This window comes from Miniopterus natalensis, chromosome 6 (assembly GCF_054644295.1).
Source record: "Miniopterus natalensis isolate mMinNat1 chromosome 6, mMinNat1.hap1, whole genome shotgun sequence".
Classification (NCBI taxonomy): domain Eukaryota; kingdom Metazoa; phylum Chordata; class Mammalia; order Chiroptera; family Miniopteridae; genus Miniopterus; species Miniopterus natalensis.
In genome coordinates, this window is record NC_142086.1 from 45,944,163 (window position 1) to 45,969,546 (window position 25,384).

The 25,384-nt window shown below is 39.1% G+C and overlaps 1 protein-coding gene across 1 annotated transcript; it reads left to right on the forward strand.

The window, feature by feature from the left end:
• On the forward strand, positions 1-24,335 carry UMPS (uridine monophosphate synthetase). Its single transcript, XM_016199948.2, has 6 exons — positions 1-180; positions 10,448-10,601; positions 12,513-13,184; positions 14,595-14,770; positions 16,736-16,850; positions 23,001-24,335. The coding sequence occupies exons 1-6, from the start codon at positions 25-27 to the stop codon at positions 23,168-23,170; spliced, it is 1,443 nt and encodes a 480-aa protein (XP_016055434.2). The 5' UTR covers positions 1-24; the 3' UTR covers positions 23,171-24,335.
• The last annotated feature ends 1,049 nt before the right edge of the window (positions 24,336-25,384 follow it).

Consider the following 25,384-nt stretch of genomic DNA (forward strand, 5'->3'; position numbering starts at 1 on the left):
GGCGCGAACGTGGACCAACGCACCATGGCGACCGCCGAGGCAGCTTTGGGGTCGTTGGTAGCGGGTCTCTACGACGTTCAGGCTTTCAAGTTTGGGAACTTCGTGCTGAAGAGCGGGCTCTCTTCCCCCATCTACGTAGATCTGCGGGGCATCGTGTCTCGGCCACGTCTTCTGAGTCAGGTGTCAGCCCGGGAAAGGGAAGAACTGGGCTGGGTCGCGGAAATGGGACCAGGAGATGGAGGAGGGTGACAGGAGTTGGGCTGCGAGTGGGACCGAAAGAGCCGAGCAGGAGGGTTGACCCTACTGCCGGGTTGTGGAGTCAGTTCGAGAAGCCCGGAGGCCAGGAACTGTTAGTTTCTTGGGGACCAAGAGAGCAGCCAGCTCTTTCACCCACCGACTTTGACACGTGCTAGTTTCTTGGGGACCAAGAGAGCAGCCAGCTCTTTCACCCACCGACTTTGACACGTGCTTTCCGAGAGTCGGGGCTCCAGTTTGGGACCCTGTCTCATACAGAAGTGGTTGAAGGAGTTGTATTTAACCTCGAGAAAGTTAGATGTGGAGAAGAGAGAAAAACGTGGGTGGGGGAGAATTTCGTAGCTGCTCAAATACTTGGAAGGGGTGTTGCTGGATTTTGCAACTGTTTGACCGGGAGCAGGAATTAAGGCCTGAGGGTGGACATTTCATGGAGGGAGGTTTTGTTTCGTGTCAACATAAGGAAATACTTGCCACAAATTAGAGGGCACTAGCATAGTGCTTTGAGTATATATGAATCACCTGGGGATTTTGTTAGACGGTATAATATGATTGAGTAGATATGAGGTGGAGCCTGAGGTTATGCACTTCCAGCGGCTGCCAGCCAAAGCTGCAGACCACACTCTGAGTAGAAGGTTCTAAATGTGCTGGTCAATAGAGTTGCTGCTAGCCACATGTGAATATTGAGCATTATGAATTTTTAAATTTAAATAGCCACATGTTGCTAGTGGCTATCATATTGGACAGTGCAGATATAGAACATTGCCATCATCACGGAAGTTCTGTCTAGAAGACATAGAGGTTTCCCCTATCACTAAGGGCTTTTATGTTCACCCTTTGTGTAGTTATTATGAAAAAGATTGAAGCACTAGTTGAAATGGGTTGGACTATTCTCACTACCCAGAACCTTGCTGTGGTGCATCTCATCAGTGCTGACAAAGTGAATGATGAGGGGGAATCTTCTAATGAAAAACTGGTGTATTTTTAACAAGTCATCATTTGATAGGTGACTAAGAATTATTTTTTGATACTAGATCTTGGTGTGGGTGTGATTTTTGGTAGTTAATTTGAAAGAAGTTAAAAACGTTGAGAGACCTGGGTATAACAGAACTTCTTTCATCTCTATATGAATAGGGTTTCTCGATATTTCCACCCAAAAAAAGCAGTAGAATTTACACTAAATTCTTCACTTCCTAGTAATAAGTAATATTGGACCACAGTAGATATATAAACTAATGCAAGGAAGAAAGGTACTGTTCATCTCACTCAGAAATGCATTTCTGAAATAATCAGTTTTTGTGCTTCTATCAAAAATTGAAAATTATGTTTTAATTTATGTTCATAACAATTGTAAATGATAACTCAATACAAAAGAATTTTTAACACTTAGAGACAGAGGAAATTTTTTTTAGTTTATAATTTTAAATTTCAATTTACATGTTTTTGTTGTGAAAAACTAGTATAGAATGATCAGTAAAAGTTATTCAGACCTAAATTTATAATGCATTAGAATAAAATTCTTTGGAAATAGTGAAATGAAAATATGAGTTCCCCAAAAATGTAAATTTTTCCAATTATCATAGTCTAGCATGATCTTTTTTTTTTAATGGAGATGTTGAGTATCACATCACTATAGCATTTGGATACCATTGTATTCACCTAAAAGTGATGTAACAGTTCTAGGATAATATGTTAATGTTTTCAGTACTCTAGAAATTACATCTCTTGCCACTTAAAAATATTCATAGATTTTTTTCATATCTTTAGAAATACTTGAGTAAAATATTTTGAAGACTTCTGATCACTAAACAACTCTGAGTTGTTTGCTTTTCATTTTTTTAAATAAGGTGATGTTGAGTGGGAGTATGCATTCTGGCATTAATATATGATGACTTACGTGGAAAGGATATTATAAAATAGCATCTCACAATAGGTTCTGTATTATGAAACTTTTCATTTTTTAACATTTTTGTATTCTTCCATTGATTTTTTTTAATGTATAATTGACATATATTAATTTCAGGTGTACAACATAATGATTTGATAATTGTATATATTGCAAAATGATCACTGCACTATGTCCAGTTAATATACATCACCATACATACTTAAAGAATATTTTTTCTGGTGGTAACTTTTACGATCTACTCTCTTAGCAACTTTCAAACATGCAGTCCAGTATTATTAACTGTAGTCAACCATGCTCTATGTACATCCCCATGACATTTATTTTATAATTGCAAGTTTGTACCTTCACCCATTTCATTCACCCCTCCCTACCCCCAGCCCCACCTCTGGAAACCACCAATCTGCACCGATCTGTTCTCTGTATCTGTGAACTTGGTCTCCCTCCCTTCCTGCCTCCCTCCGTTCGTTTTCGACTCCACATATAAGTGAGATCATATGGTACTTGTCTTTCTCTGTCTGACATATCTTTATTCATTTGTCTGTTGATGGATGTCTAGGTTGCCTCTATATCACGGCTATTGTAAATAGTCCTTCAATGAACATAAGGGTGCATAAGATCTTTTTGAATTGGCATTTTTGATTTCTTCAGATAAACACCCAGAAGTGGAATTGCTGGGTCAAATAGTAGTTCTATTTTTAATTATTTTTTTTTAGGAACCTCCATACTGTTTTCCATAGTGGCTGCAACAATCTGCATTCCCACCAACTGCACAAGGATTCCCTTTTCTCCACATCCTCGCCAACACTTGTTTGTTGATTTATTGATAGCCATTCTGACAGGTGTGAGGTGATATCTTATTGTGGTTTTAATTTGCACTTCCTGATGATTAGTGATGTTGAGCATCTTTTCATGTGTCTATTGGCCATTTGTATGTCCTTTTGGAGAAATGTCTGTTTAGGTCCTTTGCCCACATTTTATAATCAGTTTGTTTTTTTCAGTGTTGAGTTGTATAAGTTTCTTATATAGTTAGAATATTAACCCCTTATTGGATGTATCATTGGTGAATATCTTCTCGCATTCTGTAGGTTTTCTTTTTGTTGATGGTTTCATTCACTGTGTAAAAACTTTTCAGTTTGATGTAGTGCCTTTTATTTATTTATTTTTTTCATTTCCCTTGCCTACTGAGACATCCCCCCAAAAATATTACTAAGAGTGATGTCAAAGAGTTTATTGCCTGTTTTCCTTTTAGGAGATTTATGGTTTCAGGTCTTACATTGAAGTCTTTAATCCATTTTGAGTTTATTCTTGTATATGGTTTAAGAAAGTGATCCAGCCCTAGCTGGTTTGGTTCAGTGGTTAGAGCGTTGGCTCTGGGACTGAAAGGTCCTGGGTTTGATTCCAGCCAAGGACACATACCTTGGTTGCAAGCTTGAAGTGGGTGCGGGAGGCAGCCTGTCGATGTGTCTCTCTCACATCGATGTTTCTCCCTCTCTCTCTCTGAAAAGCAACGGGAAAAATATCATTGGGTGAGGATTAAAAAAAAAAAGAAAGTGATCCATTTTCATTCTTTTGCATGTATATGTTCAGTTTTCTCAGTGGTGTTTATCAAAGAGCTGTCCTCATCCCATTATATATTCTTACCTCCTTTGTTATAAATTAATTGACCATATAAGCCCAGGTTTATTTCTGAGCTCTCTGTTCTTTGTGCCTTTTCATGCCAGTACCAGGCCGTTTTGATTACTGTATCCTTGTATAATTTGGTATCAGGTGGCCTGATACTTCCAACTTTGTTCTTTCTCTTTATTGCTTTGGTTATTTGGGGTCTTTTGTGGTTTATTTGTTCAAGTTCTGTGAACAGTGCTGTTGGTATTTTGATAGGGATTTCATCGAATATATAGGTTGGTATTCGTAATATGGACATTTTAATGGTGTTAATTTTTCCAATCCATGAACAAAGTAGTATATCCTTCCATTTATTTGTCTTTATTTTCTTTCAGTAGTTTCTTACAGTTTTCAAAGTAGTGTTTTTTTACCTCCATTAAATTTATTCCTAGGCATTTTGTTCTTTTTAATGCCAATGTAAATGGAATTATTTTCTTTTTTTTTTTAATTTAAAATTTTTGTATTGATTTCAGATAGAGGGGGAAGAGGGAGAGAGAAAGAGAGAGAGATTTGTTGTTCCACTTATTTATGCATTCATTTGTTGCTTCTTTTATGTGCCCTGACTGGAGATCAAACCTGCAACCTTGGTGCATCAGGTCAATGTTACAACCCAGCTGATCTACCCGGCCAGGAATTGTTTTCCTAATTTCTTCACTGATAATTCGTTGTTAATATGTAAAAACATAACCGATTTCTGAATATTAATTTTGTATCCTGCAAGTTGACTGAATTCATTTATTAGTTTTAATTGTTTCTTGGTGGAATCTTTTTTCTCTATATATAGTATCATGTTATCTGCAGACAGTGACAGTTTTATTTCTTCATTTTCAATTTGGATGCCTTTTATTTCTTTTTCTCTCTTAACTGCTAAGACTAGGACTTCCAATACTCTGTCAAAGTGGTGAAAGTAGACATCTTTGTCTTGTTCCAGATCTGAGAGAGAAAGCTTATAGCTCTTCACCTTTGAGTGAGATGGTAGCTGTGGTTTTGTCATATATGGCCTTTATTATGTGGAGGTATGTTCTCCAGTAACCACTTAGCTGAAAGTTTTTATCATAAATGAATGTTGGATTTTTGTCAAATGCTTTTCTGTATCTGTTGATAGGATCATATGATTTTTTATTTTTATTTTTGTTAATCCTCACCCAAGGGTAATTTTCCCATTGATTTTTAGAGAGTGGGAAGGCGGGGGGAGGGGGAAAGAAACGCTGATGTAAGAGAGACACATCAATTGGTTGCCTCCTGCACACTTCCTGCCTGGGGCTAGGGATGGAACCTGAAACCCAGGCATGTGCCCTTGACCTGGAATTGAACCTGAGACCCTTTGGTCCGAGGGCCAGTGCTCCAACCACTGAGCCACACTGACCAGGGCATGATCATATGATTTTTCTCCTTCATTTTATTTATGTGGTGTATCATGTTAGCTGATATGTGGATGTTGAACCAGGCTTCCACCCTGGGAATAAATCTCACTTGATCATGGTGTATGACCATTGTATTGTATTGCTGAATGCGGTTTGCTAATATTTTGTTGAGGATTTTTGCATCTAAGTTCATCAGGGATACTGGCCAATAATTTAAATTTTTTGTAGTGTCTTTGTCTGGTTTTGGTATGGGGTAATGCTTGTCTCGTAAATTGAGTTTGGGAGCCATCCCTCCTCTTCAATTTTTTTGGAATAGTTTGAGAAGGGTAGGCATTAATTCTTTGAAAGTTTGGTAAAAATTTGCCAGTGAAGACATCTGGTCCAGGGCTTTTGTTTGTTGGGAGTATTCTTAATTACTCATTTAATTTCATTAGTAGGTAGCAGTGTATTCAAATTTTATGTTTCTTCCTGATTCAGTTTTGGAAAATTGTATGTTTTTTGGAACTTATTCATTTCTTCCAGGTTGTCCATTATGTTGGCATACGATTGTTCATAATATTTCCTTATTTTAAGTTCTTTGTATTTCTGTGATGTCAGTTGTCACTTCCCTTTCACTTATGATTTTATTTATTTGGGCCCCTCTGATAAGTCTGGCTAAAGATTCAATATTTTTTCATTCATCTTTTCTGTTGTTTTTTCAGTCTATTTTGTTTATTTCTGCTCTGCTCTTTACTGTTTCCTTTCTTCTACTCACTTGGGGCTTTATTCTTTTTTCAGTTTTTTTAGGTATAAGGTTAGAGTGTTTATTTGAGATTTTTTTTGTTTGCTTTTTCAGGTAGGCCTGTATTGTTATAAAATTCTCTTTTATAATTGCTTTGGCTGTGTCCCTCAGATTTAGGGTCATTGTATTTTCATTTTCATTTGTTTCATGGTGTCTTTTGATTTCTTCCTTGATCTCATTGTTAACCCATTCATTGTTTAGTAGCATGTTGGTTAGCCACCACATATTTGTGTGTTTTTCAGTTTTCTTTTTGTAAATGATCTATAGTTTCATACCTTTGTGATAGGAGAACACATGAAACTTGTTTTGTGGCCTAACGTGGTCTATCCTGGATAATGTTCCATGTGCACTTGAATTCATGTTCTGTTGCTTTTGGGTGAAATGTCCTAAAAATATTAAGTCCACGTGGTCTAATGTGCCATATAAGACCACTGTCTCCTTGTTGATTTTCTGTCTGGAAGATCTATTCATTGATGTCAATGGGGTGTTAAAAGCCCCTACTATGACTGTTACTGTTGATATCCCTTTATGTCTGTAATATTTGCTTTCTATATTTAGGTCTCCTATGTTAGGTGCAGAGATGTTTATGAAGGTTATATCCTTTTTCTGGATTGAACCATTTATCACTATGAAATGCCATTCTTTGTCTCTTGTTCCAGCCTTTGTTTTAATATCTGTTTTGTTTGATGAGTATTGCTCCCGCACCTATTTTTGTTTGTTTGTCTTTATTTGCATGAAATACCTTTTTTCATCCCTTTACTTTCAGCTGGTGTGGCTTTTGATCTGAAATGGGTCTCTTATGGGTAGCATAAGTATGGGTTTTGTTTTTATTATCCACTTAGCAACCTATGTCTTTTGATTGGAGAATTTAGTCTATTTACATTTAAAGTAATTATTGACAGGTATGTAGTTATTGACATTTTATTAATTGTTTACTGATTGTTTTTATAATTCTCTGTCCCTTTCTTATTCTTTTGCTCTCTTCTATGTTGATGACTTTATGTAGTGTTTTGGTTTTTTATTCCTTTCTCTTTGTTTCTTGTATAAATCTTGTAGACTTTGGTTTGTGGTTACCATATGCTTCGTATATAGCAAGCTATGTTTATAGCAGCCTGTTGTAAGTTGATGGTTGCTTAAGTTCATACACATTCTAAAACCACTACAATTTCTATATCCCCACACCTGTTTGTGCTTTTGTCATTATTTTTTACTTCTCTCTGTGTTTTTGTTTGTATCCCTTAATTTGTTGTAATGATCTTCCTACATTTGCTGTTTAACTTTCTTACTAGCTTTATCATTGGCTCATCCACTGCTTTTACTAAGTGTTTGCCTTTGTCAGTGAGAATTTTTCTTATATTTTCCTATTAACATTTTTGATCTTTTCTATTTAAAGAAGTCCCTTTAACATTTCTGGTAATATTGGTTTGATGGTGATGAAGTCCTTTAGCTTTTTCTTGTCTCTGCAAATCTTTATCTCTTTGATTCTAGATGATTGCCTTGCTGGGTAGAGTAATCTTGTTTGTATGTCTTTGCTTTTGTCACTTTGAATATTTCATGCCAGTCCATTTTAACCGTCAATGTTTCTGTTGAGAAATCAGTTTATAGTCTTATGAGAACTCCCATGTATGTAATTATCTGCTTTTCTCTTGGTACTTTTGAGATTCTCTCACTGTCTTTAACTTTTGTCATTTTAATTATGATGTGTCTTGATGTTCATCTTGTTTGGGATTCTGTACTTCCTGGACTAATATGTCTGTTTCACTTTGCCAGGTTAGAGATGTTTTCAGCCATTATTTCTTCCAATAGGTTTTTGTCCCTTTCTCTCTCTCTTTTATCTTCTGGGACCCCTGTGATACAAATGTTGATACTCTTGATGTTGTCCCAGAGGTCCCTTAAACTATCCTCATTTTTAAAAATTCTTTATTGTTTTTGCTGTTTCAACTGGGTGTTTTTTGCTACCTTGTCTTCCACATCACTGATTCGATCTTCTACTTCATTTAATCTGTTGTTGAGTTCCTCTAATGAATTTTTCATTTCAGTTATTATATTCTTCATTTCTGATTAGTTCTTTTTTATAATCTAGATCTCTTTGTTGAAATCTCACTGAGTTCCTCTATTCTCCTGAGTTCATTGAGCATCTTTATTACCAATATTTTGAACTGTTTATCTATTAGATTGCCTGTCTCCATTTCCTTTAGTTCTTTTGATGTAGTTTTGTTTGTTGTTACTCTGGGACATGTTTCTTTGTCTCTTCAGTTTGGCTGACTCTTTGGGTTTGTTTGTATATGTATTAGGTAGATCCCACTACATCTCTTGGTGTTGAAAGAGCTGCTTTATATAGAAGGTGTCCTGTGGGGTCCGTGCACAGTTCCCCCTGGTCACCTGAGGCAGGTGTTCCCTTTGTGGCTTGTGTGTGTCTTCCTGTTGTAGTTGAGCCTTGATTGGTGCTAGCATGTCTGAGGGTGGGGTTGACCCTCAGGCTAACTGGCTGTGAGAGACTGCTTTGACGACAGCTTGGGAGGGGAAGTTGTTTTAGCACTGCTCTGGTGCCAGGCAAGCTCACCTATCAGGTGTGTCAGTTGTGAAGCTGCTTTGGGAGGGGCTCTGGTACTTGTATATTTCAGCATTTTTTTTTCCGCTGGGCTTGGAGGAACTTGGGAGAGGCTAAGACGCTAGCCAAGGCTGGCTGCCACTTGTGCCAGGCGTGGGGCAGCTTAGTTGGAACCATATTGCAAGCCAAGACTAGCCATCACTTGTGCCAGGCTTGGGGCCACTTGGCAGGAGCTACAATGCAAGCTGAGGCTGCTTGCTCCTTGTGGGGTTTGTGACCTTTGGGAGAGTCTGCAGTTTGTGACCTAGGGAGGGTGCTTTGGAAGAGGCTTCAGCTAGCTGGGTAGGTTAAGTGGAGTAGCATCTCAGGAAGATGCCAGGGAAGGGATGTTAGCCAGGTTAATGAAAAGGGACATACTTTGTACTGGCCTATGTCAGGCCAGCTGGGAGTGAGGAGAGCTGAACAAAGGAACAATGGTGCTTGCCAGCACTTCCATCCCCTGAGAGGGTTCTCCCAATCTATGCTCCTCCAGCACGCATCCTAAAGTTAGTGAATTGAATTCCTTCTGCCCATATGACCCAGGCCCTTCTCAAGCTGCTGCCTCTGTACTGGAGCTTGCAGCAAGTTTGTTTGTCCTCGAGCCCTTTAAGAGCAGCCCTCAGCCTCCCATAACCCTTGGCCTCTCTGGGGCATACTCCCCCCTGGTTCTCAAAGCTGTATGTTATGGGCACTCTTCTGGCTCAGGTTCCCCAGACTGGGGTGTCAGGTTTGAGGCTTGGACCACTCACTCCTCAGAGGGGACCTCCATAGCCTAGCTATTCCCTTTTAAATAATCCCTACACTGTAGTGTGGGAACTGCCCAGTCTGCATCTCCATCCTTCCTACCTGTCCCACTGTGGCTGCTTCTTTATGTCCTTAGTTTTAGGAATTCTGTTCAGCTAGTCTTTAGGTGATTCTCAGTGATGGTTGTTCTATAATTCAGTTGTAATTTTGATATGTTCATGGGAGATAATGAGTTCAGGGTTTGCCTACTCTGCCATCTTTTATTTTATTTTATTGATTTTTAGAGAGAGAGGGGAAGGGGGTGGGGAGAGAGGCAGACAAATGTTGATTTGTTGTTCAACTTATTCATGCGTTCATTAGTTGTTTCTTGTATGTGCCCTGACTGGAAATCGAACCTGCATCTTTGGTGTATTGGGACGATGCTCTAACCAACTGAGCTACCCAGCCTGCGCCCCTACTCTACCATGTTGACTTTGCCCTTGCCATTGGAATTTTGATAGAGATTGTATTGAATATGTATGTTGTTTTGATAGTACGGACATTCTAACAATATTAGTTCTTCCAGTCCATGAGCATGGGATATCTTTCCATTTTTTGTGTTTTCATTTTCTTTCATCATTATCTTACAGTTTTCAGTATACAGGTTTTTTACCTCCTTGGTTAAATTTGTTCCTAGGTATTTTATTTTTTTTGATACAATTATAATTGGGATTGTTTTCTTAATTTCTCTTGTGAAACTTCATAACTGAAGTGTGTGTTTTTTTTCCAGGAAGAAAATATAACTAGTAGGGGATAGAAAAGTTTAGATACTGAAAGCATAATGGATTACCAAGGGAAACTGGGAATCCTGGGGGGGGGTCATCTTTAGTCTTTGGGGCCAGCATCATAGCCTTCCCTTACACATCCTATATTGTCCTCTGTCAGAGGAGACCCTGAGTTTAGATGAGTAGATTCATTGTTGTGTTTTTATATTTGTAAATGGGTTTGTGCAGAGGGTGATTTAACCAAAAGGCATTTGTAGTTTTCTAATCAGGTTTGAGACTGTTTCCTACTAGCTTCTATGACTGTCTTTAAGGTTATGTTACCTTATTTATACATGATTTAAAATAGAATAATAATAGTTTATGTGTTCATTTTTTTTACAGGTTGCAGAACTTTTATTCCAAACTGCTCAAAATGCAGGGATCAATTTTGACACAGTCTGTGGAGTACCTTACACAGCTTTGCCATTGGCTACAGTTATCTGTTCAACTAACCAAATTCCAATGCTCATTAGAAGAAAAGAAACAAAGGATTACGGTAAAGTTCAAGTAGTATAAGGATTAAGTTGATAGGTCACCTCATACTGCTAGAATTTTTTGTTCTAGGCACTGCTGCTTTACCAATCACCTTGAATGTTCTTCATAGGTCCTTTAAGTTGTTGGGGCTTGTGGGATTTGTTAACTTTTGCTGTAACTCATCGTCTTTACCTTTAGAGTCTTGGGGTGAAATGGCAAGGAAAAACAGTGCTTTTTTTGGACTACATCTATGACACTTGGCATTTTTACCAACCCTTCTCTCATCAGCAGGATATTTTAAGAGCACCTTCCCAGTATCTTTATATTTAAATTGCCTGACGAAAAATGCCTAAATAAAATTACTCAAAGCAATATAAATGCCACATGAAATTTTTAATGAAGATATTTTTTTCATGGGTCCATGGCAATAGGTTATCGGGTAGATGTTTTAAACGTGTGGGCTTGCTTTAAAACCAAATCATTCTAAAAATATTGGAATTGACTTCATATTTGATATTAAGGAAGCAGTGTTTTTGTTTGTTTTGCTTTGAGTTGATGTGATAGTATTTCTGTTATATTTTTTTTGAAAAGAATCCTTACCTTTCTAAAAATTTTTTATGATGAAATCATGGTTTCTCAGCGTTGCTTCCAAAAACTATGGGGGAAGGGAGGGAATGGGAATATAGCTGAAACTAGATTGATCATGAATTGTTAAGTGGTGAAGTGGGTGTTAGTAAACTATTTTGTCTTGTTTTATTAGTTTGAAAATTGTCTACTTAAAAAATAGTAAAAATATTTGCTGCTTGAAGGCACAGTGTTTATATCTGGGGTAGGGAAGCCTTTTCCTGCCAAGGGCCATTTGGATATTTATAACATCATTTGCAGACCATACAGAATTATCAACTTAAAAATTAACTGTGAGAAAAGTTCCTATACTTATTTTAAGTCCCGCCTGTGGTTGCCTTGGCAGGGCCAGACAAAATGATTTTGGGTTGGATGTTCCCCACCCCTGCTCTAGATGAATCTCTGCCCATAAGGAAACTACTATTTGTATTTCCTTATTACATGTCTTCAAAAATATTCCTTAGAATAAGATCATTAATTTTTAGATATGCCTATAAATATTCACAGTCTTGTGTTCTAGTCCAAGATGGCTCAGTTAAATTTACCAATTCTTCAGGGGGGAGGAAAGAAGTTAAGAGAAAAGGCATCGGAAAGGGCAAAGATGGTACCTGTAGTAAAGCTCAAAAAGTGGGCAAAATGTTCACCAATTCTGTTTCTGTTTCAAAATAAGACAGATTTGGTAATGGGAAATATGAAAATAAGTTTGTAAAGTCTACAGCCTGAGTTATTTACATTTTGTAGATTATCTGAAAATAGTCTATCCTGGAGTTGGAATGGGAAAGTGTATTTAGTCACATGCATTGTATAATTTGTAAAGTTGTAATGATTGGTCTAAATGGTTAATGAGTATTTTCCCTCCTGAATCTGTATATGCAAAGGCCAATTTTTCTGGCTGATCTTGATTAATGAACTCATTTGTTGATGGAAAAAGGAATGATTTCATTGAGAAATATTATACTTTGTTTCATTACTTCCCTTGATCTAGGTGATCTTGTTTAAGAAGCTCTATATTTTAAACTTTGATCATAAACATCTTAAGTGGTTTTTATTTACATTGCAAAATAATTTGCTAGTTTTACTGTAAACATTCTGTATCTGTAAATGACATTTTGGGATACAGAGACACTGAATAAAAAAGTAATTATGGCATATTGAAGATTCATCAGAATAAAATAGCTCCAAAGTAGATTATCAGAAAATAAAATATAGATCATCTACCTCTTCATAAATACATGCCGGATTTATTTTGTAAGATACATCTTGAATTGAATGAAATATTTATTTGGAATCAATATTCTTTCTTGTCCAGGTACTAAGCGTCTTGTAGAAGGGGCTATTAATCCAGGAGAAAACTGTTTGATCATTGAAGATGTCATTACCAGTGGATCTAGTGTTTTAGAAACTGTTGAGGTTCTTCAGAAGGAGGGCTTGAAAGTCACTGATGTCATAGTGCTGCTGGACAGAGAGCAAGGAGGCAAGGATAAGCTGCAGGCACATGGGATTTGCCTCCACTCGGTGTGTACATTGTCCAAAGTGCTGGAGATTCTTGAGCAACAGAAAAAAATTGATACTGAGATGGTCGAGAGAGTGAAGAGATTTATTCAGGAGAATGTTTTTACAGCAGATGATCGTAATGGTTCTCTCCCATCTGTAAAGAAAGCACCCAAAGAACTCAGTTTTGGTGCACGTGCAGAGCTGCCCAGGATCCACCCAGTTGCATCGAAGCTTCTCAGGCTTATGCAAAAGAAGGAGACCAATCTGTGTCTGTCTGCTGACATTTCCGAGTCCAGGGAGCTGTTGCAGCTAGCAGATGCTTTAGGACCCAGCATCTGCATGCTCAAGACTCATGTAGATATTTTGAATGATTTTACTCTGGATGTGATGAAGAAGTTAACAACTCTGGCAAAACACCATGAATTCTTAATATTTGAAGACCGGAAATTTGCAGATATAGGAAACACAGTAAAAAAGCAATATGAAGGTAAGTATTATCCAGGAATCTGCAAGAATCAGAAATCCAGCTTAAACTGGCTGAAGCAAACAGGAAATGTATTGGGTCACATCACTGAAATACCAGTCATAGAATGGGCTGTCAAGCATGGTTGGATCCAGGAGCTCAAGCGATGTCTTTTGAACTTACTTTCTCTTCTCTCAGCTCTGCTTGCTTTCTTCCTCCTTCCTCAGGCAGGCACACCCCTCACGCCCACCCCAGTTCAGTCACTGGGTGTATTTAGGTATAGAATAGCTAACGGTATAGCTAACACTTGGGTAATACACCCCTGGTAACTGTGTGTAAACTTCTTAAACTGAAACCTGGTCAAGGGTAATTCCCCTAAAGAAAATTGGCGTGCTGATGCCAGAAAATGGCAACATAGGTTCTAGGCAGGCAAAAATGACAGAGGTTGTCCCTGGCAGAACACAGTGAGTTCTGATATTTGAAGAATGAAAATTGCAGATACAGGAAACAATGAAAAAGTAGTATAAAGTTGTAAGATTATTTTTAGCTGAAAAAGATCTGTTGATATACACAGTCTTTTTAAAATTTTTATGTTAAATAGGAACTCAGAGTAGAGCATGTTGGTTGAAAAAACTGGCTTAATTCTCTACCTATTCTATGCAAATTTCTGCCATATTGTACATATTTGATGTTTTTTCCCCCCACTTAATCTTATATTTTATCATGTTATTAACATAGTCATCTTTTGAGGTAATTTTTTAAAGTAATGCATGCATATTCTTAAGCTATTCTTTAGGATAGATTTGTCTATAAGTGGTTTTTCTTATATGCCTAAGATGTCCTGTTTTGTTTGTTGACTGATGTAAAAGTTATACAAACTTTCTACTTTCTATAGGTTTACATATAGTCTTTTCAGGAATCAATTAGGGTTATTGCTGGCAGCTTTTAAAATGAATACAGTTGCCTGTTGAAATCTGAAGAGTGAAAGAGATCTTAGGAACAAGTAAAAGATTTCAGAAATAGTAAAGATCCCTGCAGAATGAAAATTTGTCATTTTCGGAGGAATTTCCAAATGTCAATGTCTTAGACCTCCATAAACACTCTCTTCACTAGGGTCCATTTCTAATTGCATAAGTTTTATTGGTGGTCACCACTTCAGCTTGCAAGGAAAAACAGTCTCTGTGTTGCTTGTAAACTAAGCACAGAACTTACAAGACTTTTCTCATTGTGATCTCTCAACCAGCTACTAGGTGGACAGATAAATTTTTCACACAACCATACATGAGTCCACTGAAACACTAAAATTCTTGAAGCATTTCACTATTTCATTAACATCGTCCCAGGAGATTATTTCATACTGCACATAGTTAGGCAAAAAGTTAAAGGTTTTTGTGTGAAATTTGATAAATGCCTTTTTACCCCCCTTCTTTTTAGGTGGTGTCTTTAAAATAGCTTCCTGGGCAGATATAGTAAATGCCCATGTGGTGCCAGGCTCGGGAGTTGTGAAAGGCCTGCAGGAAGTCGGCCTGTCTCTGCACCGAGGGTGCCTGCTCATTGCAGAAATGAGCTCCGCTGGCTCCTTGGCCACTGGGGACTACACTAAAGCAGCAGTAAGTGACAGAGGGACTGGGCTGTACACTCCGTGTTCCAGAGGAAGAAAATACCTTAATTTGGGGTCTATGAAACTCTGCTTAAAAAAAATAAATCAGTTGTTAGTATGACAGTATATTAATACTAACTGGCTGGAGTTCCCTGATAGTTAAGAGCATTTTATATCTTGTAGTGGACACTTAAGAGATCTGTTGAAACACAGATACTTGGTCAGATAAACATCTACCTGTATGCTTACCTGACCTTTAAGATAGTTTTGTGTTTTTTCGTCTAACCATGAGTTGAAAATGAAGAGCTTTGTCCCATAGATGCATTCTCAGGACAGTTGGCCATATGCAGTGGATTTTTATTTATTTATATTTAGTCTTTGATATTGATTGGCATTATATGGGAAAGCTCTTTAAACTAGAGTCCAGACACATTGTTTCCTCCAGTAACTCCCTCATTATTGAAAGTTCTTATAACACTGTATACATTAATACCCAGCACTCACCCCTCCATGCCAGAATAAAATGAGAGGATAATTACCTAGTTAAAAAGTTTCATAGTTGGATAGATCACCTTTACAGATATTTTAAAGATTATTATTATTATTATTTTAAATGTATCTATTGATTTCAGAGAGAGGAAGGGAGGAGAGAGATAGAAACATCAATGATGAAAGTCATAGATCAGCTGCCTCCTACTCGCCCCCTGCTGGGGATCGAGCCCGCCACCCGGGCATGTGCCTTGACCGGGAATTGAGCCTCAATCTCCTGGATCCTAGGTTGATGCTCATCCGCTGAGCCACGCCTGACCGGGCAAAGACTATTACTTTTAAAGTAACAGAAATTTTTACTTTAATGACAATTTAATTTTTATATGGGAATTTATTTTTTTATATTATTTTAAATATTGTCGATGGAACTATGAAAAACTCACATGGCCCTAGCCCCAGGTTTTAACTCAACCCCTCAAGTGTCCATAAATGTCTGTGATTTCCCAACTCCCATAACAGAGGGTCCATGAATCATTCTGGAAGTCTGGATCTGGCTCAAGGACAAGACATCACTTTCTTGTAGGTAGTAGTACTGGTGGCAAGAACAGAACATTGTAAGTCTCAGGGAAGAGCCAAATTAGGGGGTCAGATGTTCTAGAGAAACTTCTATGAATGGGTAATGATATAGAAATTGTGGAGGCCAATTATTAGCAAAGGTTAAAGAAGAGGGAAAGTGGTAGACTTGAGATTTCTTTAGCTCTTGACAATATAGCTGTTTTTTATATGGTGGCTCTCCTTGAATGTGGAGTACCCTGTGTAGATAGGCAGTAAGTCTTCAGTGTGGTTTTATACCATTTAGAGTACTTTCCTCATATCCTTTTTGGAAGTAGGTGGGTCCCCAAGCATTATTACAAATAAGTAATTATGCAGCATCTAGATTCTAGACATGCATAGTATAGGATTTTCAGTGTTTTTAGGGTATGGTTAATTGGGAGAAGGGGAGAGACTGGGTTAATGGAGCAAGTATGTAGATTCATATCTAAGATTATGTGTTTTAGATTTAGAATTTAATATGAAATGAGAAAAGACATCTATAAAGTAGCAAAGTTGCTTACTAGTTAATAGAGCCAGTTTTTTACGTTACTTGTAGAACTATTATTCTGTGTGGTTAACTGCTTGCTTTTTTTTTTAATCCTCACCTGAGGATATTTTTTCTATTGCTTTTCAGAGAGAATGGAAGGGAGGGAGGGGGGAAGAGAGAGAGAGAAAGAGAAAGAGATGTGAGAGAGAGACATATCAATTGGCTGCCTCCCACACATGCCCTGACCGGGGCCAGGGATCGAGCCTGCAACTGAGGTATGTGCCCTTGGCCAGAATTGAACCCAGGACCCTTCAGTCTGTGGGCTGATGCTCTAACCACTGAGCAGAACTGGCCAGGGCATGGTTAACTGCTTTGTTATAATCTGTCCTATTACATTCCATTTAGGTTAGAATGGCTGAGGAGCATTCTGAATTTGTGATTGGCTTTATTTCTGGCTCCCGAGTAAGCATGAAACCAGAATTTCTTCACTTGACTCCAGGAGTTCAGTTAGAAGCAGGAGGTAAGTCTATTCATTGGGCATGGTTCTTCCAAAATGCTTCTTTATCCAAGTCAGCAAGGGCAAGATGAAATTTTGTGTGTTGTTACAAAGTTGTTGAAGAGAAAGCTTGTTCGTCTAGAACAGTAATTAATGGGCCCTTTGGCCTGGTGATACTGACCTCAGTATGCAAAATATCTTGCAGTGCAATTTTAGGATGACTATTTAGAAAGCTATTTCTCATTAAAATGTACCAGATATTTCAACTGTGTTTCCCAAATGATGTTCTTAATATGCTGCCAAAAAAGGTGTTCTGTGCTCCAGGAACAATGTGCTAGGCTAAACAAAATCAAGATCTTGTTTCTTTGTTAGAGGATTTTGCAGAGCCTTTGATGTGCTAATTATTGTGACTCCAGTGTGGAGATACATGGTTTGTCATGTCTCCCAAGCGTGTTTGAACATGTAACACTTTCAGCAGTCTGAGAAATACAGTTGATGTGGCTGAAAAACAGTTCAGATTTTTTCACTGATAGTCTCTAATCAGTAGTAATCTAGGTTATAAAAATAAACATATTTATCCTATGGGACTCAGTAAAGCTGCTTCAATTTGAATGTGGAAGAAATCTTGACCTGGAAAATTTTTATTTTTCCTGGATTGGCTTATCACAGGTATGGGAGTTCATTCTACCCTACTTCCCATCTCTTTCCTTCTTTATGGATTAGGCTTAAGAAGTTGGAGATCAAAACTATGAACAGTAGTGTTCTCAGCAGAACTATTTAAAATGAAAACATTTCTGCTTATTACCCCTCAGGTCAGGCTGCCAAGTTGACACTCTGATGTTCTGTTTTTACATTGAAAAGTTCAAAAGGCACCTTTAAAAATATTCAGAGAATTGTACTATCCGTTCTGATGTAACTCACGCTCATCTCTCCTCCATACTATTCTTTTCCCAGGCCTGCTTCTCCCTCCAAAGGTAATCACTACTGGTATGACGTGTCCTTATAGGCCTTTGGCTTTGCGTGTGTTCACATATGCACAGAAAGTTTGGAGAGTGTTTTCTGTCTGTGCAGCTTTCTTACATTTCCACATCTAGAGTTACCTTTTACCAGCTGCACAGTGTTTCCTAGTTAGGATTGGGCCATAATATGTGTAACCATTCCCCCGTTGATGCATTTGAACTGTTTACCAACAGTGAACATCCTTGTATACATTTTTGTACATGTAGAGTATTTCTGGAATAGTCTTCTAGGCTAGAAACTCCTCAAGGATGAGTGCTCTTTCTGAAGATTGCTTATCCTTCAGCACAGTACCCCTTGCTACATAAATATTCTGTAAATGCTTATGCAAATGTTGAAGGAATGGACACTATGCTTTTTAGGAACAGATGAAAGAGCTAGTATTTTCTGTAACTGGGATGAAAGCAAAGGGAACATAATGACTGAGGGTATGGGTATGAGTGTGGTAAACCTTGGTTTTCTTTTTAAACCCTGAAATACTAGAACTAGTAGATACTCATTAACCTTGAAGGAGCTAATTATTTTACGTAAATAATTTAACCACACTTTAAAAAAGGGGAGGGTAGTGCCTTTTGGGGGTTTAATTAAGTACTGTAAACAAAAAACATTACAGAAAGTTAATCAGAAAGAAAATTAATGAGAACTCAAATAAATTAATGATAGATGTACCCCCAAGGTTACAGAATATTGGAGGTCTCCAATTCCCAAGTTTCCCATTACAGATTCTGCACAATATAGAGTAGGCCTCAGCAGAATGACTCACCTATCTAGGGCTTTGTAATAGTTACCTCAGTACTGAACTTTTGACTTTTTTTAAAACTCCACATTTATGCTAAACATTTTATGAGTCAGTTTGGATTTCTGGGCTTTCTATTTAGTAACCATGTATCTTTGGACATGTCACTTTACTTCTGTCTCATTTTCTTGATCTTGTAAAATGGGGATAATAGTGTTAATCTCAAATGGTGTTCAGAGCCTTAAGTGAGATGGTGTGTTTAAAACACTTAACAAAGTCTCTTGACATGGAGTAAGCACTCTGTGCTTGTCAGCTGCTAATGTTCATCATAGGACCCACAGTACTTTGATTAGATTGTACAGTTAGGATGCAGGCTTTGGGGGATATTGAAAGCATCTGTATATGAGAGGTAATACGCCATTTAACAGAAGGCTCCTAGAATAACAGAATTTAAAAAGAAGGAAAAAGTAGGTTTCTGGTTCAAGATGGTAATGTGGGAAGTTAGCTCCTCCCATGGACTATACCGGGTCTGCAGCTACACGTGGAATAGTTTCCTCTGGGGCAGAACAGAAACTACAGGCTGCTGAGTGAGGGCTAAGCACCCAGCAGGTCAGAAAACAGCTCTAGGTTAGTAGGAGAGGCTGGAGCGCAGCCCTGCCGTAAACCCCGCCCCTGCCACGGCAGCCCACACTCCAAGCCCAGAGCTGCTCCCTGAGGAGTGACGGGTTTGAGTTGCACATCACACACCCCAGCTTTTAAGACTACAACTGAGAGATGAGCCCCCAAAACATCTAGCTTTGAACACGGACTTGTGTCCATGAAACCCACAAGGCTAGTGATCTGAGAAATGACTCTTAAAGGGATTACTCTCTCAGACTCACCTTCCCCCGGGGCACAGCTTAGGGAGCTGATGGTACCAAGACATTAAGTAGAAGAGACTCATTTGCTAATAAAAGTGTCAGTCTTATGGGAAGACATCTGACTTGACACACATTTAAGAGCTTGCCAGAACACTCTCCAGGGACAGAGACTGGTGGGCACCATCTTCACGGTCTCCCTCTGCCTTGCTGTAGCTAGTGGGAACCATCTCTCTCTTTTTTTAAATACTAGGCCTTTTAAAAAAAAAACACAAAAAAACCTTTTTCCAATGGGCACCATCTTTTTATTTATTGATTTTTAGAGAGAGAAACATTGATATGTTACTCTTTTTATTTGTGCATTCATTGGTTGTTTCTTGTGTGTGCCCTGGCCAGGGATCAAACCCACAACCTTAGCATATCGGGATAATGCTCTAACCAACTGAGTTACCTGCCAGGGCACCATCTTTACATTCCCCTTCTGCTTTGCTATGCCCAGCAGGCACAATTTCCACACTCCCTCTGCTGCATCCGGAGCACCAGTATCTCCTGGAAGGGAGCTTTTACATGTGTCTGGTGCCCTGATTTTTGCAGCTGCTGCTCAGGGGACACCCCTTGATTACTTGGCTCTGGAGGTTAGGTGAACTTGTGTTCCTGGGTTCTAACAGGACTATAACTATTGGAGAGGTAATTCTTAGTAAGCAACCATTCCCCAGGGCACTGCACAGGTAGAATGCTGAAATAACAGCTTCAGACTTACTGTAAAAGAGGCCTATTTATTGTCCAGGAGCTTGAACCTGAGGAGCAGACCTAATTTGACAGACATGCAGTGGTCTGTGGAAGTACTCTCAGGGAACTGAGGCTGGTGGACATAGTCTTCGCACCCTCCCTCACGCCAAATCACTATTTTTCCCTGGAAAGAAGCTTATACCCTTGTCTGGTGCCTCAAATTTTGCAGCTGCCACTGAGGGACACCTCTGTGTGGCCTGCAGAGCTTATGGGTCCCACAGGACTGTAACCAACAGAGAAAAAGTTCTTAAACAGCTGCCATTACAGTACACAGCAGGAGGCAACAGAGCCTGAACTTAGTCTTTCTGTGCAAGAGGCCTATTAGCTGATTATCATAGTTGCAACCTGAGGGGAAGGCCTCTAATTAAACACACATCTAAGGACTTATTTGTTATCCTATCCAGAGGCCTCAAATGGCAGGTGCGTTCTTTGTGCTTTGCCTCTCCTGTACTCCAGAGCTCTATTATCTCCTGGAGGGGAGCTCTTACATATGTCTAGTCCCCCAGTGTTTTGCAACTGCCGGGGGGGGGCACCCCTTGATCACCTGGCTCTAGTGGTTCAGGTGGGGCTTGCATTCCTGGGTCCTACTGGACTCTTAACAATTAGAGAGATAATTCTTAGAATATCACCATCCCCGGGGCACTGCACAGATAGCATACTGAAAAATGCCCCTAGTCTTTTTGTGAAAAGAGGCCTTTTTACTTGTGCTGGAGTTTCTGCCTGAGGGGCTAGCTTCAGATTTGGCACAAACCTGGGGCATACAGAACTATTCTCAGGGAACTTAAGCTGGTGAAAACCGTATTTGTGCTCTCCCTCTGCTGCGCTACAGCTTGCTAGTAGTCAGGAGCCCTGATATTTGTGGATGCTGCATAGAGGACACCTCCAGATAGCCAGGCTCTGGAGGCCAGTGGTGAGCTAGACTCACCAAGAAAAAAAGAGAGAGGACTCAATCTCAGAAATGAAAGAGGAAGTGTTCCAGCTGATTCCACAGAACTACAAAGGATTATAAGAGACTGTTATGCCAACAGATTTCACAACCTGTAAGAAATGAGTACATTCTTAGAAACATACAACCAGCCAAGACTGACTCATGAAGAAATAGAAAATCTGAATACACTGATTACTTTTAAGGAGATTGAGTCACTAATCAGAAAACTCTCAACAAATAAAAATCCACCAGACAGCTTTACCAGTAAATTCTAATGTTCAAAGAAGGATTAATACCAATCCTCCTCATACTCTTCCAAAAAATAGCAAAAGATGGAATGTTTTCAAATTCATTTTACCAGGCCTGATACCAAAACCAGACAAGGAAACCATGAGGAAAGAAAAGTACGGTTCAATATTCTGATGAACATAGTTGCAAAAAATCCTCAACAAAATATTAGCATACTGAATTTAAAAATACATTAAAATGATCATATACCATGACCAAGCGAGATTTATTCTAGAAATGCAAGGACATTTTAATTCTACAAATCAATCAGTGTGATACACTGCATTAACGAAATGAAGGATAAATATCATATGATTATGCCAACAGATGCAGAAAAAAGTTGACAAAATTCAGCGTCTATTCATGATAAAAAACTCAACAAAGTGAGTAGAGGGGAAGTACCTCAACATGATAAAGGCCATACTGCCAACCTCATACTCAGTGGTGAAAAGCTGAAAGCTTTTTCCTAAGATTAGGAACATGACAAGGACGCCCACTCTCACCACTTTTATTCAGCATAGTATTGGAAGTCCTAAATAGACACACTAGTCAAGAACAGGCATCCAAATTGTATAGGAAGAAATAAAATTGTCACTGTTTGCAGATGACATGATATTACGCATAGAAAATCCTAAAGACTCCACACAAAAAACTTGTAATTAATAAACTAATTCAGTAAATTTGCCAGATACAAGGTCAATCTACAAAAATTTGTTGCATTTCTATACACTAATAACAAACTATCAGAAAGAGAAAGTAAGAAAACAATCTCATCTACAGTTGCATCAAAAGTAATAAAATACCTAGCAATAAATTTAACAAAGTAGGTGAAAGACTTGTACACTAAAAACTACAAGACACTGATGAAAGAAATCCAAGAAGACAAATGTATGAAAATATTTTCTGTGCTAATGGATTTGAAGATAATGTTATTAAAATGTCCACACTACCCAAAGCATTCTGCAGAACCAGTGCAGTCCCTATCAAAATTCCAATGGCATTTTTCATAAAAATAGAACAAACCTAAAATTTGTGTGGAACTACAAAAGGCCCTGAATAGCCAAAGCAATGCTGAGAAAGAGCAACAAAGCCGAAGGCATCCCACTTCCTGATTTCACCCTATAATACAAAGCCACAGTAATCAAAACAGTATGGTACTGGCATAGAAACAGACATAGAGATGGATGGAACAGAATAGAGAGTTCAGAAGTAAACCCACATGTAATCTGGTCAATTAATTTACAGCAGAGGAACCTAGAATGTACAACAGAGGAAAGCTAGTTTCTTCCACAAAATGTGGTTGGGAAGACTACAGCCATGCAAAGGAATGAGATGAGATTACTATCTTACACCTTACACAGAAGTTAACTCAAAATGGATAAAACACTTGAATGTAACACCTGAAACACCTATATTTACTCACTTGCTGTATAAAAGGAGCATGGAAAGCAAGAGCATGGTTTTATTTAAAGCTGTTTTGATACTTTTCCAGAGAAGTCATGTGACAGGTTTTCTGATGTTTTGTATTGTGTTAAGTAGTAACTTTTGTGTTTTCATAGGTGATAATCTTGGCCAGCAGTACAATAGCCCACAAGAAGTTATTGGCAAACGAGGCTCTGATATCATCATTGTAGGCCGGGGCATAATAGCATCAGCTAATCGTCTGGAAGCAGCTGAGATATACAGAAAAGCTGCCTGGGAAGCCTATTTGAGTAGACTTGATGTTTGAGTGTCTCAGATACATTTTGTGAAGGCCTTGAAGATCCATTGTCTCCAGGAATGCGTTGGCTGGAAATAGCAATCAGCCTTTAATACTTTTTGGATTCTTCCATGGGTCCTGTGTTGGAGTGACTTCTAGAGTTATCACGATGCTTAGGAAATACTAAACTTCTGTAATCACTGCATTATCGTTGTAATACTTCCATTTTCAAGCATTCTGTAGTGAGACGGATGTTGGAGAGGCAGTCACAGTCCTGTCTTAAAGTCACATTTGAGGATCTCCCCATCTCTAGATCAGACTTTTTGATTCTTTTAGTTGCTGTGACACAAAAATTTTAGGACATCAAGAGTACAACATTTAGGACATCAAAGGACAACATTTCTAATGTCCTTTATTCTGTGTCTAATGTGATACCCAAACAATATTAAATATTAACTGTTCTCTTAAAAGTGATAGTCCAGGTATCCAAATGGTGCTGGTTCCCAGAACTGCCACTGCTCACTCACCAAAGGGAGCAAGGTGGGGAAGAGAGAAGATGTCTACCACTGGGACCCTGAAACCAGTACCTTGTTTTCATTTCAACAAACAGAGCCAGCTTCTGACTCATCTCTTCCCCGAGCAGCAGTTGTGGCCTGGTGCTGAAATCCAGTCACGGGGCTTCCATTTGCCTTATTTGAATTACAAATGGACAAGCTGTTCCTTCATTTATGTAAAAAGAGCAGCATCCGGAGGTCTAAGGTTCCATTTGGAAGTTTGTCTCAACTGTCATTGACAGAGAGGGAAGTCAGCTTTCACTTGAAATAAGGAGAAAGGAGCCCAGCAACAGAGCTGATGTTGTCTGCGTCTCTGGGTTTCCACCACATCTCTGTGGTGGGGCCAAGGACATCACCTTGCCTTACTGGCTCCACCTTCACACATGTGGCATAACCAGTTAGGCAACCCTCTCACTCGGGTCTGAGTGCACTATAGTCAAACCTTGGTTCTTGAACGTCTCCCATCTCAATTCCCTTCTCAATGCTGATATCTGTGATCAGTCACATCTCTCCAGCGATAGAGAAAACGCTAGTATGAGCCAGTTTACCACTGTTAACATCTCAGGATGTTATGCTGTGAATATTTTTGTGGTTTTATTTTGCTTTTGCTGCTTATTATTAAATTTTCATTTTTTATTGTACATTTAGTTTCCCTTTTGTTAAACTTTTATTTACATTTTATGTCCTTTGTTTTTAAAGTGTTTATAGATTAAACAGTACATCAGACATGTACTGTACATAAGAAAGGTTAAAACGGAATCATTTGGGGGTCTAGAACAGATTAATTCAATTTACATTATTTCTAATGGGGGAAAAATGTTTCAGTTTTCCAACAGCCTTCTGGAACAGCCTTCTGGAGCAAATTAAGTTCAAGAACCGAGATTCCACTGTATTTCCTGGAAATTTCTCCAAGTTTCTGAATAATCCCTGTTCTCTAATACTGATCAATAGTACCCATTTTTATATTTCTTTGGTCTATTCAGGAAGCATCTTGTAGGGAGGAGAGTAAAGGGTGTGGGCTCAGATGACCATTTGGAAATGGCCCCACTCTGCGCATTCAGAACCCTGTCTGAGGAGGGCCAGGGTGGCAGCTGCATTTGAAGGCTTGGTTCTGATTCCACCAGCACACCCACCATCTGCCTTTGCTTCTCGTCTGGACCTTTCCTGCAGACAGTGGCAGGTGTCAGAGGACACAGCATTTCCTCATGCTGACAGCTGTCCCACTCTCCGGATGACCCAGATGGGAGCCTGGGGTTTCTGTTTGGGTTTTCACTGCATTCCCTCTCAGTCTGCACTGAAGAGCTGCTGCTCAAAAGTCCTAGTGCTGCCTCCAGAGAAGTTCCCTTTGGAAAAGGCAATTCTCAAGGAAGGAGACAATCAGAAGGAAAAGGAAGGGGGCTGGGCCTCGGGGTTCCTCTGAAGGAGCTGGATGTTAGGAAGAGGAAGGTGATCTAATAACACTTGTAGGATCAAAGATGTCTTCAAAGTCTTGGTGCCCTTGAGGCTGAAGCCTTTGCAGTGATGTGCTGGGGTGTCAAGTGGCCACTGAATGGACTTAGGGGTCAGTGGTTCTCACACTTCTGCCTCAGAATGACCTGGAGTCTTAAATCACGCCAGCCCTGCCCTGCCCCTGCCCCGCCCCTGCCCCAGCCCCAGCCCCAGCCCCAGCCCCAGCCCCAGCCCCAGCCCC